This window comes from Triticum aestivum, chromosome 6A (assembly GCF_018294505.1).
Source record: "Triticum aestivum cultivar Chinese Spring chromosome 6A, IWGSC CS RefSeq v2.1, whole genome shotgun sequence".
NCBI lineage: Eukaryota > Viridiplantae > Streptophyta > Magnoliopsida > Poales > Poaceae > Triticum > Triticum aestivum.
Genome location: NC_057809.1, coordinates 3725511 through 3738949, shown reverse-complemented (window position 1 = coordinate 3738949; position 13439 = coordinate 3725511). Strand labels below are relative to the sequence as shown.

Genomic DNA, 13439 nt, shown 5'->3' with positions numbered 1-13439 from the left:
GAAGTTAAGTTTGTAACCTTGGCCATAGGGAAAAGAGCCGCCCAATCAGCTGTGGCCATCCCTCTGTCAAGCCTCACGCGGGTGTAGGATCCCCCGGTCACTTTTTTCTCAAAGGTCCAAAATCTGCCATGATAGCCCAAGTCCATCAACATGCAAACGTCAACCGCATCCCGGAAACCTTGTATTTGTGCATTACTCCGATTAGCAGCTCCCTCATGTTCATCCGGACGTAAAACTTCGTTAAAATCGCCCAAACACAGCCAAGGGAGGTTGCTGAAAGACGCCAACCCCTTTAGGAGATCCCATGTTTGGTGTCTCAGTTGTGTCTGGGCCTCGCCATACACGCATGTCAACCTCCATGGGTCTTTCCCTTCCTCTACCACCTTTGCATCAATATGATAAACAGAATCACCCAAGATCTCAACCTTTATTGTATTATTCCAAAAAATCCCTATTCCTCCACTTCTTCCTTGACTATCTATCGCATAGGCATTATCATAGCCCAAAGTGTTAGCTAAAGCTTCTACACGTGCACCCTTTATTTGAGTTTCAACAATACACAGCACGGTAGGGGTAAAATTCTTCGCAAAGTCGCGAAGCTCACGAACTATCGCGGCTTTACCCGCGCCGCGACAGTTCCAACAAAATGAACTCATTGCGTCCGGCGGCACTCCTTGGAGGAGCCCGCCGATCCATCATACTGGTCCTTGCCACATTCCACTCCATCTGTCACCATACTCGGTGTCCCTGCATCAGACAGCTCCTTAAACAGGGTTCCTTTATTGCCAACATCTTTCTTCCGTCGCTTCACCTCTTTCCTTGGAGACACATATACAGGCGGCATCGGTGGAACCCCGGCCGGCTTTCCAGAGATTACAAGAGCTGTAGAGCTCACTGGGACCACGTCCCCTTCTCCATCATCGCTCGACTGAACTGTCTCTGGATGGTTCTTGCCCGAAGATTGCCTCTTGTTACTTGCCACCACTACCCCCAGCGTTGCAGCAGTCGGTTCCTCGATCATACCCTTGGGCTCGCTTGGCCCCGACACTTCTGTGGTCATTGCATTGTCCTCTTTTTCATCCTGCCTCCCCGCCTCCCTGCGAGGTTCATTCTGATATGTATTGAAGCGCCAACTTTGATTGGGGTTATACTTCTCTCGCCCCCTACCTCTTCCTCCTGCATTCCTTGGGCCGCCTCGTCCCCTCTGGTTACCAAAACCACCTCTGCCAGGTTGCCTGAAGCGAATATTGTCAGCCAGAACAAAGTCACCCCACTCAAACTTTGTCTCATCATGAACACCATCACCACACTCCTCGTGCCAATGCCCGCATTCACCACAGTTAAAGCAAAAGACAGGTAATTTCTCATATTTTACTTGATATCTAACTCGTTCATCCCCCTTCTTTCCAGTGACAAACCTCTTAATTTTTGCGTTGATATCGATTTTCACCCTCACCCGGACAAATTCACCAAAGAAACCTGCCGGTAGCTTGAGTTGCACTTCTTCCACCTCGCCAATTCGCGGTGCCATCCCCCTGACTGCAGGCTCGATCAAAAAGTTGTCAGGTAAACGATGGATTTGTGCCCAAACTGCCAACTTATCCAACTTGATGCTATCAGGGTTTTTGAACCCATCATACTCCACCAAAATCACTGCTTGGTCTCTGAAAAGCCATGGCCCCTCTAGCATGGCCTTATTCCAATCCCCTAGACAACCAAACTGCGCTGTGAACAAGTTGTCCTTCACCTTCCTCCAGACCACCGTTTTCGCTGGATTCCAGGCTGCACGCATGTCCCCATAAAGAGCATTAGGGCTAAAAGTCCTTGTAGTGTGTACCCTGGCTATGGCTAGCCACTTTGCCGGCGCCCCCAGATCCGGCAACTCCTCCTCCCACACGAACTCATCATCTTCCTCCTCCTGCAAATTCAGCCTGGCTAGCAGCTCCTCCGTCGTCTCCTTGCCATGCCGCCCCTGCGAGCTTGATCCCGACGCCATGAACCGAGCAGTCTAGTCGCCGCCAACAAAAACCCTAGATCGATCTGCCAGAAAAACCACTAGAACCAAGGCCGGGTAAGGTCATGAGGGGCCTCCCTTGATCAGCCCGAGTCCAGGGGATCACCAGCAGATTCGATCGGGGAAAAGAAGGTAAGATCCGGCCGCGGCGCCGGAGTATGTCGAAACCCTAGGCTATCGCCGTCGGGGAGAGAAAACGACTTGCCGAGAGAAAATGACTCGCCTTCGTTTCTTTGCTCATACATGTCACTTATAAGTGATAAAAATACGTTTCACATAGGGGAATACACACCTGGGCCGGCCCGTGCAGTAGGAATCTTCTATATCACGCTTTGAAAGGTGGGAGAAGACACAACGTGCCTATTTGGGCCGGCCCATGTCCACGAGTCCTGTCTTTTAAATTTTGTTTTCTTTTTTCATCTTCCTTTTCTCTACTTTAAATAATTTGGAACTTCAAAAATGTTCTGAAAATTTTAAAAATGAGAATTTTTAAATAAAATGTTTTTTGATTCAGAAAATATTCATGATTTTAAAAAAATGTTCTCATATTCAAATAATGTTTGCAATTTTTTACAAAAATATTCGAGAAATCAAAAAATGTTTATGATTTTTTTTAAAGTTCATGTATTAAAATATGTGAATGAAATTGAACAAAAAATCGCCATTCAAAAAATGTTCATGAATTGGAAAATATCCTAAAAATTCAAAAACTGTTCGTGACTTACAAAAATAGTTTATTGATTCATAAAATGTTCGCTGATTGAAAAAATGATCATGCATTTCAAAAAATGTTTGTTAAATAAAAAAAATGTTCATGAATTTCAAAAATTGTTCCACCAATTTCCAACAAAATGTTCATCGATTCTACAAATGTTCAACTATTGAAGAAAAATGTTTTAAAAATGTTCACAGTTGTTTTAAAATATGTTTGCAAATAGTATAAAATGTTAATGAATTCAAAAAATGTCCATGATTTTAGAAAATGTTCAAACATCTGTAAAAATGTTCACGATTTCAGATATGTTCACAAGTTTAAAAAATGTTCATGAGTTATAAAAATTGTTCATGATTTTTTGGAAATGAGAGTGATACTGTATCTCGGGCCGTCAGATATTATTATTTTTTGTCTCCCGTTGTAACATACTGTAACTGGATATATATAGAAAGCACATAAAGATATTACTCCCTATGTTGGGAATTAGATGACGCGAGGGAAGGAAAATGAGTGAACAATTCAAGGGCAAAAACCAAGCCAACAAAAAAAAGTGTGATGACAAATGCTTTCCTCACCTGAACAAAAAGAAAACAAATGCCGCAAAGTCTTTTTTTATTGTTTATTATCATCGGAGCAAAGTCTTTGTTTTCTCTGCTTCCCAAAAGGAATACATACTCCCAACAGCAGCAGTCCCAGAACGAAATTAATCAATTTTGGTGCCAACAGGTCAATCTGTGCACTGACTAGAAGAAAACTACTACCACTCACTAAATACACACCAACAGATCAATCATGCTTCATCTCTATCTCAAGAACCAAGACACAGACATGAAAAACATCCCATCCATCAGAAAAAACCTGCAGATTAACTTTTTACAGACCAACAATCAATGAATGATTTTTTTGTACGGAACCGACTGGCGGAAAAAATGGTGCATCATTAGTAGGAACCGGCCTTCGGCAGGGGCAGGGGGCGACGGTCTCATTCGGCTCGGATGAAGGGGGAGGAGCTCATCTCGGTGGTGCTGTAGAAGGACTCCTCCTGGTAGTAGTTCTCGTCCTTCTCCTCCTCCCACTTGAGCACCTCCCGGATGTACTTGAAGGCCTCGTCCACCGTCTGCCGGTCGCGGCCGCGCGCCTGCCACACAAACAGCTTCCGCCCCGTGTGGTCGTTGTAGGCCTCCTTGAACTTCATCGCCACGTAGTAGTAGGCCTGCTGGGCGAGAGTCTGGTTGTTGCTCTGCGTCCGCACCGGGGAGAAGTCGCTGAACCACTCGCACGCCGTCAGCGGGGCGCGGCTGATCTTCTCCTCGAACAGGTCGTACTTGTTGAGCACCAGCACGAACGGCGTGTCGCAGAAGCACGGTTGCCTGGTCCAGCACAAGTGACAAATGATGATGGCTCGCATTTTCAAAATTTTCATTCTGAAGACCAGATTAGTATAGTCATGGAAAAAGTTTCGCATACCGGATCGTAGCCTCAAATAACTCTTTGCTTTGCATCATCTTGTTCTGAAGATTGCCATTCACAGGGGTTCCCACTAGGTCATAGTCACTGAGCGCGACGCAGAATATCACCATGCGGACATCCTCAAACATTTCCACCCACTTGCAGCCATCATTCATGCCCTTGGCGCTGACTCTGATCAGCTGGAATCTGAGGAGTAACACATATTAGACGTGAGTGTGCACAGTGAGAGGCATGAAGGAGGTTAAGAGATTAATTACTTGGTGAGAGGCTGGGAATGCGCCTCTGGGTTGTCGATGTAAGGTTCAGACATGGGGCTGCGATCATCAAGGGTGAACTCAATGAAAGACAACCCATTCCCCTGGGTTACTCCTTCAGCAAAGATCACATCTTTCTCTGAAGGTTCATACTCATTGCTTGATACCTCAATAGCCTGCGAGAATATGCCACGTATGGACAAATCAGTTGGTGAATAACTTGAAAACAGAAAACAGCACATGATGAAAAACTAGAACATAAAAGGAATGGAAATCTTATATATATGTAGCGGTCCAACATAAATACAAAATCAAGCAATCTGAGACAGAGATTATAAATACTTAGAAGATGGATATAACAGAAGAATAGACACTGCTGAATATTTCAAATCGGTATCACTGAATATATAAGATTAGCATAAGGGTGAACTCAACGATAATCTAATGAAACTCAGTTAAATGCTATGATTTCATCTTATTATTAAAGGCGAAACTGAAAATAATAAATTTTAAAGCTCTGAGTCCATACCCTGCTCAAGAAGTACTCAGCAACATCAGGGAGGAAATGTAACTCATCCTTTCTTTTATATGTTGCTTGTATGGCAGGATCCTTCCACATCTCATCGACAAATGGAGCATATTCACGTGTTGCGGCAGGGAAGAATGCATCTAGATCGCCCATTGCGATGATATCCAAAAGCCAATCAGAGAATTTCTTCAGCCTTGCATTTATCGAGTATATACACGAATCTGCACCATTAGCTTTATTTTCATCTGCATAGAAGAACAGTTAAGTACAGAGCATATGTGCCTAAGGAAACAAACATGAGTAAATGGCTTGAAAAGGTTACCTTTTTGTGCTGCTTCATCCTCTGGGATTGTTTGATCCAATCTAGACAAAGCCTCTTCCTCGAAACGCTCACGACCTTCTAGCAAAATTCCAAGATACTTGAACATATTGCTTTGGATCATTAATTTGATAGCATCAAGTTCATCTTGGGTGAACCTTGATCCATAGAGGTACTTAGCCTGATACACAGAAGGATAACACATATCAGCATGAAACATGTAAGAACTAGCACAGGTTATAATTTATAACTTGTAAGTCTTTACACAACTGCATTGTAGAGACAACACAACTCCACCAAATGAACCATGACTCATGAAAACTCAGTAAAAAAAACATAATCCTTGTTATTGTGCTATACGAACATCGTAGCCCATCTCTTCAGGTTTGTGCAAGGGATCAGATAATACAGATAATCACTACTGGCTTTCGAAGGGCTGCTACGTCACATAATTACAGTGCCAGACCGGGAGTAATTCTAGGTATAAGTAGTGTGAAATCAGATCAGACCTGCTTAAATATAGTGCTTGTACCAGCACTAGGTGGCCCAAGAAGCAACAGTTTTTGGATTCTTTTCTGATCCAAATAATCAGGTACAGTTCTTGGTACAAAGGGAATTTCGTCCTTGGTTCCATTAGAGTCCCCAGGAGGCACCGGAAGTGAGAACAACGCACATGCAAAACGTGTCAAGGCCTGGTCATAAAAAGAAAAAGGAAAAGATTGTTAGAAATAATCAGACCTAGCTTAAGCTTTCAAGGAAATAACAACAGGCTGGAATTCCTTTTATAACTAAGATACTTACTGACTCCCATATTTTTCCTTTGATGTTGTTCTGTCCTTCTTCCTCATAACGACCATCGTCATAAACCCAGAAATGTGTATCACGTGGACACTGAACATGTGCAACCTGCAAGCATGAAGCGAATGATGTGAGGAAAGAGCTCTTCTAAGGCACATCGCTTGCCTCCCACAGGTACAGGGACTCTTTAAATCATGGGTGTGTATCCAAGATCGCTGAGCTAAAACAGAGCAAAATGTGTAGTGCGGTTACTGGTCCTAGCTACATCAGGGAACTTCCATTCATCAATTAATATTTAATAGAATGCTCTACAGAATGACAAAACCATCGCATTTATGAAAGAAAAAAGTCCTAATTTGTCGTGAACTGGGAGGTCTTAAAACGGATATGGCAGTCATCATGTCACATGACAATTTAATGAAACAAATTGGTTGTTCCTTTTTCTTGTCGGAATTTGGTACTTATATCCTAGTAATGATTGCCTGGATCTTTGACTTTGGGGGCGGTTGCCGTTAAAACAACAGAGTATGTAATTTCAATTTCAGGAAACAAATGGCAAAATATATGGTATTTCAAGCCAACCAATATAATATATTGACATTCAAACTAATGTGCTCGCGTCTCAGGGTATCAAATTGTTTGTACTTTATGTGAAAAAATAGCTATGGTCTCAGGGTATCAAATCACACTGGTGCATACAAAACAATTTACTATTTGTCGTCACTTGCTTCGTTGACTGATCTTGTGACTTCCTTAGTTGTCTACGTTAATGCCTCATTATTAGCTTAAGTAAACGCAGCTATAACGGAAAATAAATGCTATTGTAAAGCATAGATAAGAGTTCAAAGACTAAAGTATAGCTAGGGCAAAAGGGTGCTGAGCTAACACAGAGCATACAGTGCTAGTGTCGGTTCCTGGTTCTAGCTACAGCAGGGAGCTTCCATTCATGAATCAATATTTAACAGAGCGCTCTACAGAACGACAAAACCATTGCATTTATGGGGAAACCCTAATTTGCCGTGAATTAGGAAGTCTTAAAAAGGGATATGGCAGTTGGCCTGTCACATGGATCTCATTATAAGATTTAACGAAACAAACTGGTTGATCCTTTTTCTTGTTGGAATTTGATATATCCTAGTAATGATCGCATGGATCTCATTATTAGACTTGAAGAAATGATGTTTAAGTAAACACAGCTGTAACGGGCAATAAATGCTATTGCGAAGCATAGATAAGAGTTCAGACACTAATTTATCGCTTCTGAATGCAGTGGGTTCTTAGATCCAAATGATGAGAGGGAAGAGCCCTTCGAAGGCACATTGCTTGCCTCTGCAGGTGCAGGGACTCTTTTAAATCATGGCCACGTATCCAAGGGCGCTGAACTAAAACAGAGCATACGGTGCTAGTGCCGGTTACTGGTTCTAGCTATAGCAGGGAACTTCCATTCATGAATAAATATTTAATAGAGCGCTCTACAGAGCGACAAAACCGTTACATTTACGGGGAAAATCCTGATTTCTCGTGAACCGGGAAGTCTTAAAATGGATATGGCATTTATCGTGTCACATGATAGACTGAAAATTTAACGAACAAACTGGTTGTTCCCTTTTCTTGTCGGAATCTGATGTATCCGTAATGATTGCGTGGATCTCATCATTAGCCTTGAAGAAAAAAGGATGCTTAAGTGAACGCGGCTGTAACGGAAAATAAATGCTATTCAAAGCATAGATAAGAGTTGTGCCGCAGCTAAATCCTCGATCGTGATTTCCCAAAAAAGCTCTAGTATATCTATAAGCAACCTAGACGAATAAATAAATAAGTACCTGCCGAATGGTGAGAGAAGATGGATGCTAGCTGGGGTAATTTTTAGAAATGGAAGTATTTTTTTTTACCTTGAGAATTTTGAGCTCACTCTTTGTAATCTCCCTTCCATTTATATAAACCTGGGTGTTGCCGTTGCTGGCCTTGGCGTGAAGCTTGCCGCTGAAATTGAGGTTAGAGCTAACAATCCTGTCTGGCTTTTGTCCATCCTATGATATGGAAAAGGAGGCAAATTATTAGCAATTTAGCACAAAATTCAGCTCAACTTATACATAAGCTGTGCTCCTGATGGTCTCAATTTACCTTTCCCCATAAGCCTGACTCCTTGTCGTACCAGTATCTACCAGGCTTGAGCTTCTGAGGTGGCCGCGAGCAACTAAGCAAGTCGGTCAGCTCCTCCGGCCTCAACGGGCAGCCGTTCACGATAAGTTGCTCGGGCCGAAGCTGGTTCGCTTGGCACTCCTTCTCGGCTTTCAAAATCTGCCTTACTTCCAACGGGCTGAGCAAGCGCGCGAGTGTCCTCGAGCTCTTCCCGAGCTTCGACCTCTTCGACTCGTCGATCGGCCCCCCAATGCAGCTGACGCACTTGCGCCCTTCGGGCATCGACCCCATCATCCTCAGCACGCAGTAGCCGCAGTATCTCGCATCGCAGACGATGCAAGCCTCCTTGCTCTCCCATTTCCTCTTCCCACACCGGTTGCACGCCATCCTCCTCCGACGCCGCCTCTTCTCCTGCTTGGTGACCGCCACATACTGCTCCGACATGTCGTCGCCGCTCTCGCCGTACTTGCTGTCCGGCGTGAACCCGAAGGTCACCACGGGCGCCCTCCTCCCGTCCCGGCTCCCCGGCCCCGGCGAGCTCTGCGCCGACCCGTGCGACCGCGACCGGGAGTCGTCGTCCTCGTCGTCGAACTCCTCGTTCTGCAGCACCGAGTTGACCGACCCCGAGCTGCCGCCCCCGCCGTCGCCGTCGCCGCCCTGCCTGGCGGCCGCCGCAGGCTCCGCGCACCGGGCGATCCGGGACACCGGGAGCCGGATCGGCTCCACCACGGGCGCCACGGGCAGCCCTCGTCCGCCGACCCCGAGGCCCTGGGGGGCCGACGCCGCCTCCGCCGTGGGGATCTCGGCGGGGATCTCCACCGGGTCCACCCTGGGGAGGTCGTAGGGCACAGGCGGGCCGTCGTAGACGAGCGCGATGGAGTAGTCGAGGTTGGGCGCCTCCTCCGGGACGGGGGCGCCGGGGGGAAGGATCCGCCGCATCATCTCCTGCCAGCTGCCGCCGTCCGCCGCCTCCGCCTCCGCCATGGCGCGGCGGATCTGGACGGCGCCGGAGCGCTAAAAGCTCGCGCCTTTACCCGTCAAAACCCAATGCTTGAGACGGGTCGCCGGCGGCGGCGGCGACGCTGGGCTGGGCCACGCCACGGCGCGGCGGAGGGGGAGGGATTGGGTAGGGGAAGTGGTGGCGAGAGGAAGAGGAAAGGTGGAGGAGGAGTTGCTGCCGCTGCTGCGCTGTGGAGTGGAGGAATCGATTTTTTTGGCAACTTGGTAGAGTACATAGTACTACTACTTCTGAATGTGATTATGTGAATAACCCCACAACTGAAAAATGGATCTAAATATGAGGTCAGCTTCAGTTTCAGGTATATACTTTTTTTAGAAAAGTTTCAGGTGTATACTGAGAATGTCAAAAAAATATCTTACATTATGACACACAGAGAGTAGTTTCTATTTTTAATTGATTAATTGAAATGATAAGGTTTTCTCAATCCAACCATCTCACTCAAAAAATAGCATTGTCACTGTTGTCGACAACCACCTTAATAGTTGAATTGAATTTGATCGTATCATCGGCGTCAGCAGAACGTAAAGTGGCGCGAGGGGACGTCCGGGGTGGTGCAAGCGATCCATACTCTTCGTTTTTTTCATGGCCGAGCTCATGGCTTCAAAAGACGTGTGAGCCCGAGGCCACCCTTGACCTTGGGGCTGCAAACCATGTCTCGTTTAAACAAGACTGGCAAATGGGTTTTCTCTAGATCTTCATCTGGAGCAGTGGTTCTTTCGGCTTTTGATGTTGGATTTAGAAGGAAGTGTTTGCGTCGTCTTGGGTCCTTCAAATATTGGGTGGTTGTTTTGTGTTCGTGTGGATATAATGAACATCTTTTTCATGCTCTTTTGCGATGGTGGTGTTATGGATATCCAACGACATCGATGGAAGGTCGACCCTTGGGGATCATGATGATGTTGCCCTGGCTATTTTTGCGTCAAAGGTGAGGTTGCCATGGTTTCGCTCTATGACGGTTCATGCTTCCTCTCCATCGCATTAGTGTTTTCTACGCCCTGTCGGATGTTTTTATTAAGGAGGTGTTTCAGCTCACGGTTTTTCGATATACGTTGGGCTTCGATAATGGCAACTTCTTTTTTGGATTGTTGGTCCAACTTGATCTTAGCACGACAAACTTCTCGGCTGTGAGGTACGATGTCTGATGATGGGGCAGCGGCATCGGTGACGCGTCTTCTGCTCACACCCCTAACTAAAAAAATATTGAAGCAAGTGTAATCCATTGTACCCTTCATCCTTCATTGGAGAAAGTGAAGCACGTGTGATCCACCTCTGCTTCAATATTTCCCTGTTCGCAACAAGGAAAACCGTGCAGGATAATCATTTGAATTTTACAACATCTATGCGCCAAACTTTGTGTTTTGTGGATAAGGTAATATGCTTCTATTCCTGTGGTTGAAATGCTCTACGACGTGAATGTGCTTTATTTTTGTACTGTTAATTTTTCGAGACAGTGAAACCGTGTTTGTATGGAAAGAAGAGTATGTTTCAACGGTGGTTGAAATTTACTCATGGTTTGACATAATGTCATACGCAGGGGTAGACACATAGGATAGAGGCGAGTAGGGGCAAGCCCCCTCCCCCCAATTAAATTTCCCCTATGCATAATACACGTATCGGCAGGGTGTGCGCGTACGTGGAGTATAGCATATCGATTAATCATCGGCTTATTATCTCTCACCAAGGCACGACCCATAAAGCCTTTGTCATACAAAGGCAAATACAAGGGACCAACTAATCGAGGGGTACCCGGTGGATGGGCCTTGTTTTTTTTTTCTTCCAGGATTTTGGATTTTTGTTTTTCCTAGGTTTTCTTGGTTTTTTATTGTTTTGTTTTTCTCACATGAAGCATAGCGATGAAGCATAACTAGAAAATTCCCCTTTTTTGTTTTCACTTTCCTTTTTTTTTTGATTTTGGAAAAACAGTTGATCCAAACTCATTAACATGGGATTTAGTTGAAAGCACCCTTTCACGCCACACTAAAGAAAAAGGGTGGAAATCTCAAAAAAAGAAAAGGGTGGAGATCAACATTAAAAAAGCCCAAATATGGTACTAGAAGGCACCAACAGTGACCGTAGTCATGGCAAAGATTGCGCAAGAGAGACCCGATCCATGACCCAAATGAAAACGACCGGCAGCGAGAAACCATACTCGTGTCACCGGGCTGACCATACGACGTATTTTTTCCATTCCATGACGTAGCATGCCCAAACTTTTCGAGATAAAACTTTGATCATAAATTGATGAACCAATAAGGGCCTATTTGATTCATAGGATTGCAAAAACACAGGAATAGGGAAAACGTAGGATTGGAACGGCATGTCCATTGGATCTCTATAGGATTTGAGTTTGTTTGATTGTGTCACGGGAAAAACAAAGGATTTTTTTTCAAGAGGTTGGAGTGGATGTTGGAATTCCTGTAAAATGTAGTACAAATGAATTCTTAGGAAAAAATCCTACAAAATTCAATCCTACGAATCAAACAACCAATGTAGGAAAAATTCCTAAGGATTCTAATTCTTCAAAGATCCTGTGAAAATCCTTTAAATTAAAGAAACCCTAATACATAAACCATCTTGCTGGAAAATTATACCTCTAAAAACGTCTTTCGAGCGCGAATTCGAAGGCATCTCTCATGCCCCTCCTGTAGCCAGCCGTCTATGTTGGTTAAATTTACGGTCAAAGCTAAATCTCAAAAAGAACATACGTAGTAGTAGTACGTGGTTGTGGAACGAAGACTTGATCGCTTCTTTTTTGTGTGGTGTGGGACCACGAGCTGCTAACTTTGTCATCATCGCCGTTTTTACATCTCTCGCGTACAGCTGGTAGTAGCACGTGTAGTATACGAGGTCGGGAGGGTGTACGAGTAAAGTTACATTTACTGCTACTGCTAGCTATAGCTAAGGACAGCATCGCCGTACCGACCGACCGACCGACCGACGCCGCCTAGTTATGGCCTTTGGATCGGTGTCGCAGCAGCAGACAGGCAGACGATGCTCCATCCACCCGCGCGCCCGTATTTCCTCCGTTTTTATTTACTTCACGCTTTAACTTTGATCAAGATCAAGCTTCGTAAACTTTGACAAAGTTTATAGACAATAATTTTAATATACACAATAAAAAAATCAGTATCATTAGATTCATCATCATTATTATTTTGAAATTTTCACCAGGGGAGGAGGGGGCCCCCTCAACCACTTGAATATATTCCATCGAATTTGCCTGGAAGCCTCACAGCTCCATACAAGATAGGTTCAAGTGAACCAGAATACACCGGGGAAACAAAAGGAGACACAACAGAAACAAACACACACGCACGCACGCACGCACACATCCAACCGAACCTTCGGAAGACCCACCGAGGAAAGGGCACAGAAGAAAGCCTTTCAATGATCCGAAGCTGGACACACCAACACCACCGACCGCCATTTCAGATATCATCAGCACAACCACAAAGGAGGAGGACCTCAACTTACACCTTCATCTGACCAAGCAAGGAGAGAGCCTTGCACGTTGGCCGTCTGGTCGCCACCCAACGGCCCCCCGCAGAGGTAGAGGTGCCATATATATGGGAACGAGATGATCCATTGAGTAGGATAACGACCTCGCTAACCCGGCTTTGGATGAAAATCAGACCCATTCCGGCGCATGGCTGAGCCACGATCTCGCAGAGCACCAACTCCTCACCAACAAAGCACACACCACCGTCAACCCCAAACTGGACGCACCACCACCACCATCGAACCCACAACGAGCAACCTCCACATAGCCGAACCGAGCCGAACCTAGATGATGCCTTCAAGAAGGAATGCGACACAAAATGCGCCGCCATCACCCGTTTCAGGAGAACCTGGAACATGGGTTTCCCCAGCTTTTCAGAGGGGCGCTCACCATGACAGCGCCGCCTCCACGGAGGTTCACGGCGCCCGCAGGCGTCGCCGTCGCCGGCTCCGGCAGGAGCAGAGCTTTCGCCCAAGTGAGCATACCACATCCTAGAAGCATCGACAGGTCGTGGAGCACTGCCTCCTACACATTTCCACAGAGAAGGGACACTGCAGCCCCGCCGCCACACATGACCGGATCCGGTCAAGCACATGTCAGATCCGGCAGGATCCAACATGCCCCGCCCGCTCCCCGTCGGATCGAAGCCAATCCGAGGCCGGCAGGCACGCCGCCCCC

At 45.7% G+C, this 13439-nt stretch overlaps 1 protein-coding gene across 1 annotated transcript; it reads right to left on the bottom strand.

Moving 5' to 3' along the window:
• Nucleotides 1–3324: 3324 nt before the first annotated feature.
• LOC123131579 (extra-large guanine nucleotide-binding protein 3) lies at nucleotides 3325–9437 on the bottom strand. Its single transcript, XM_044551232.1, has 9 exons — nucleotides 8224–9437; nucleotides 7992–8129; nucleotides 6103–6207; nucleotides 5811–5993; nucleotides 5305–5482; nucleotides 4983–5227; nucleotides 4457–4629; nucleotides 4197–4385; nucleotides 3325–4099 (listed from the first exon to the last, which is right to left on the bottom strand). Exons 1-9 carry the CDS (start codon nucleotides 9223–9225, stop codon nucleotides 3712–3714), a joined length of 2601 nt encoding a protein of 866 aa, XP_044407167.1. The 5' UTR covers nucleotides 9226–9437; the 3' UTR covers nucleotides 3325–3711.
• Nucleotides 9438–13439: the final 4002 nt, after the last annotated feature.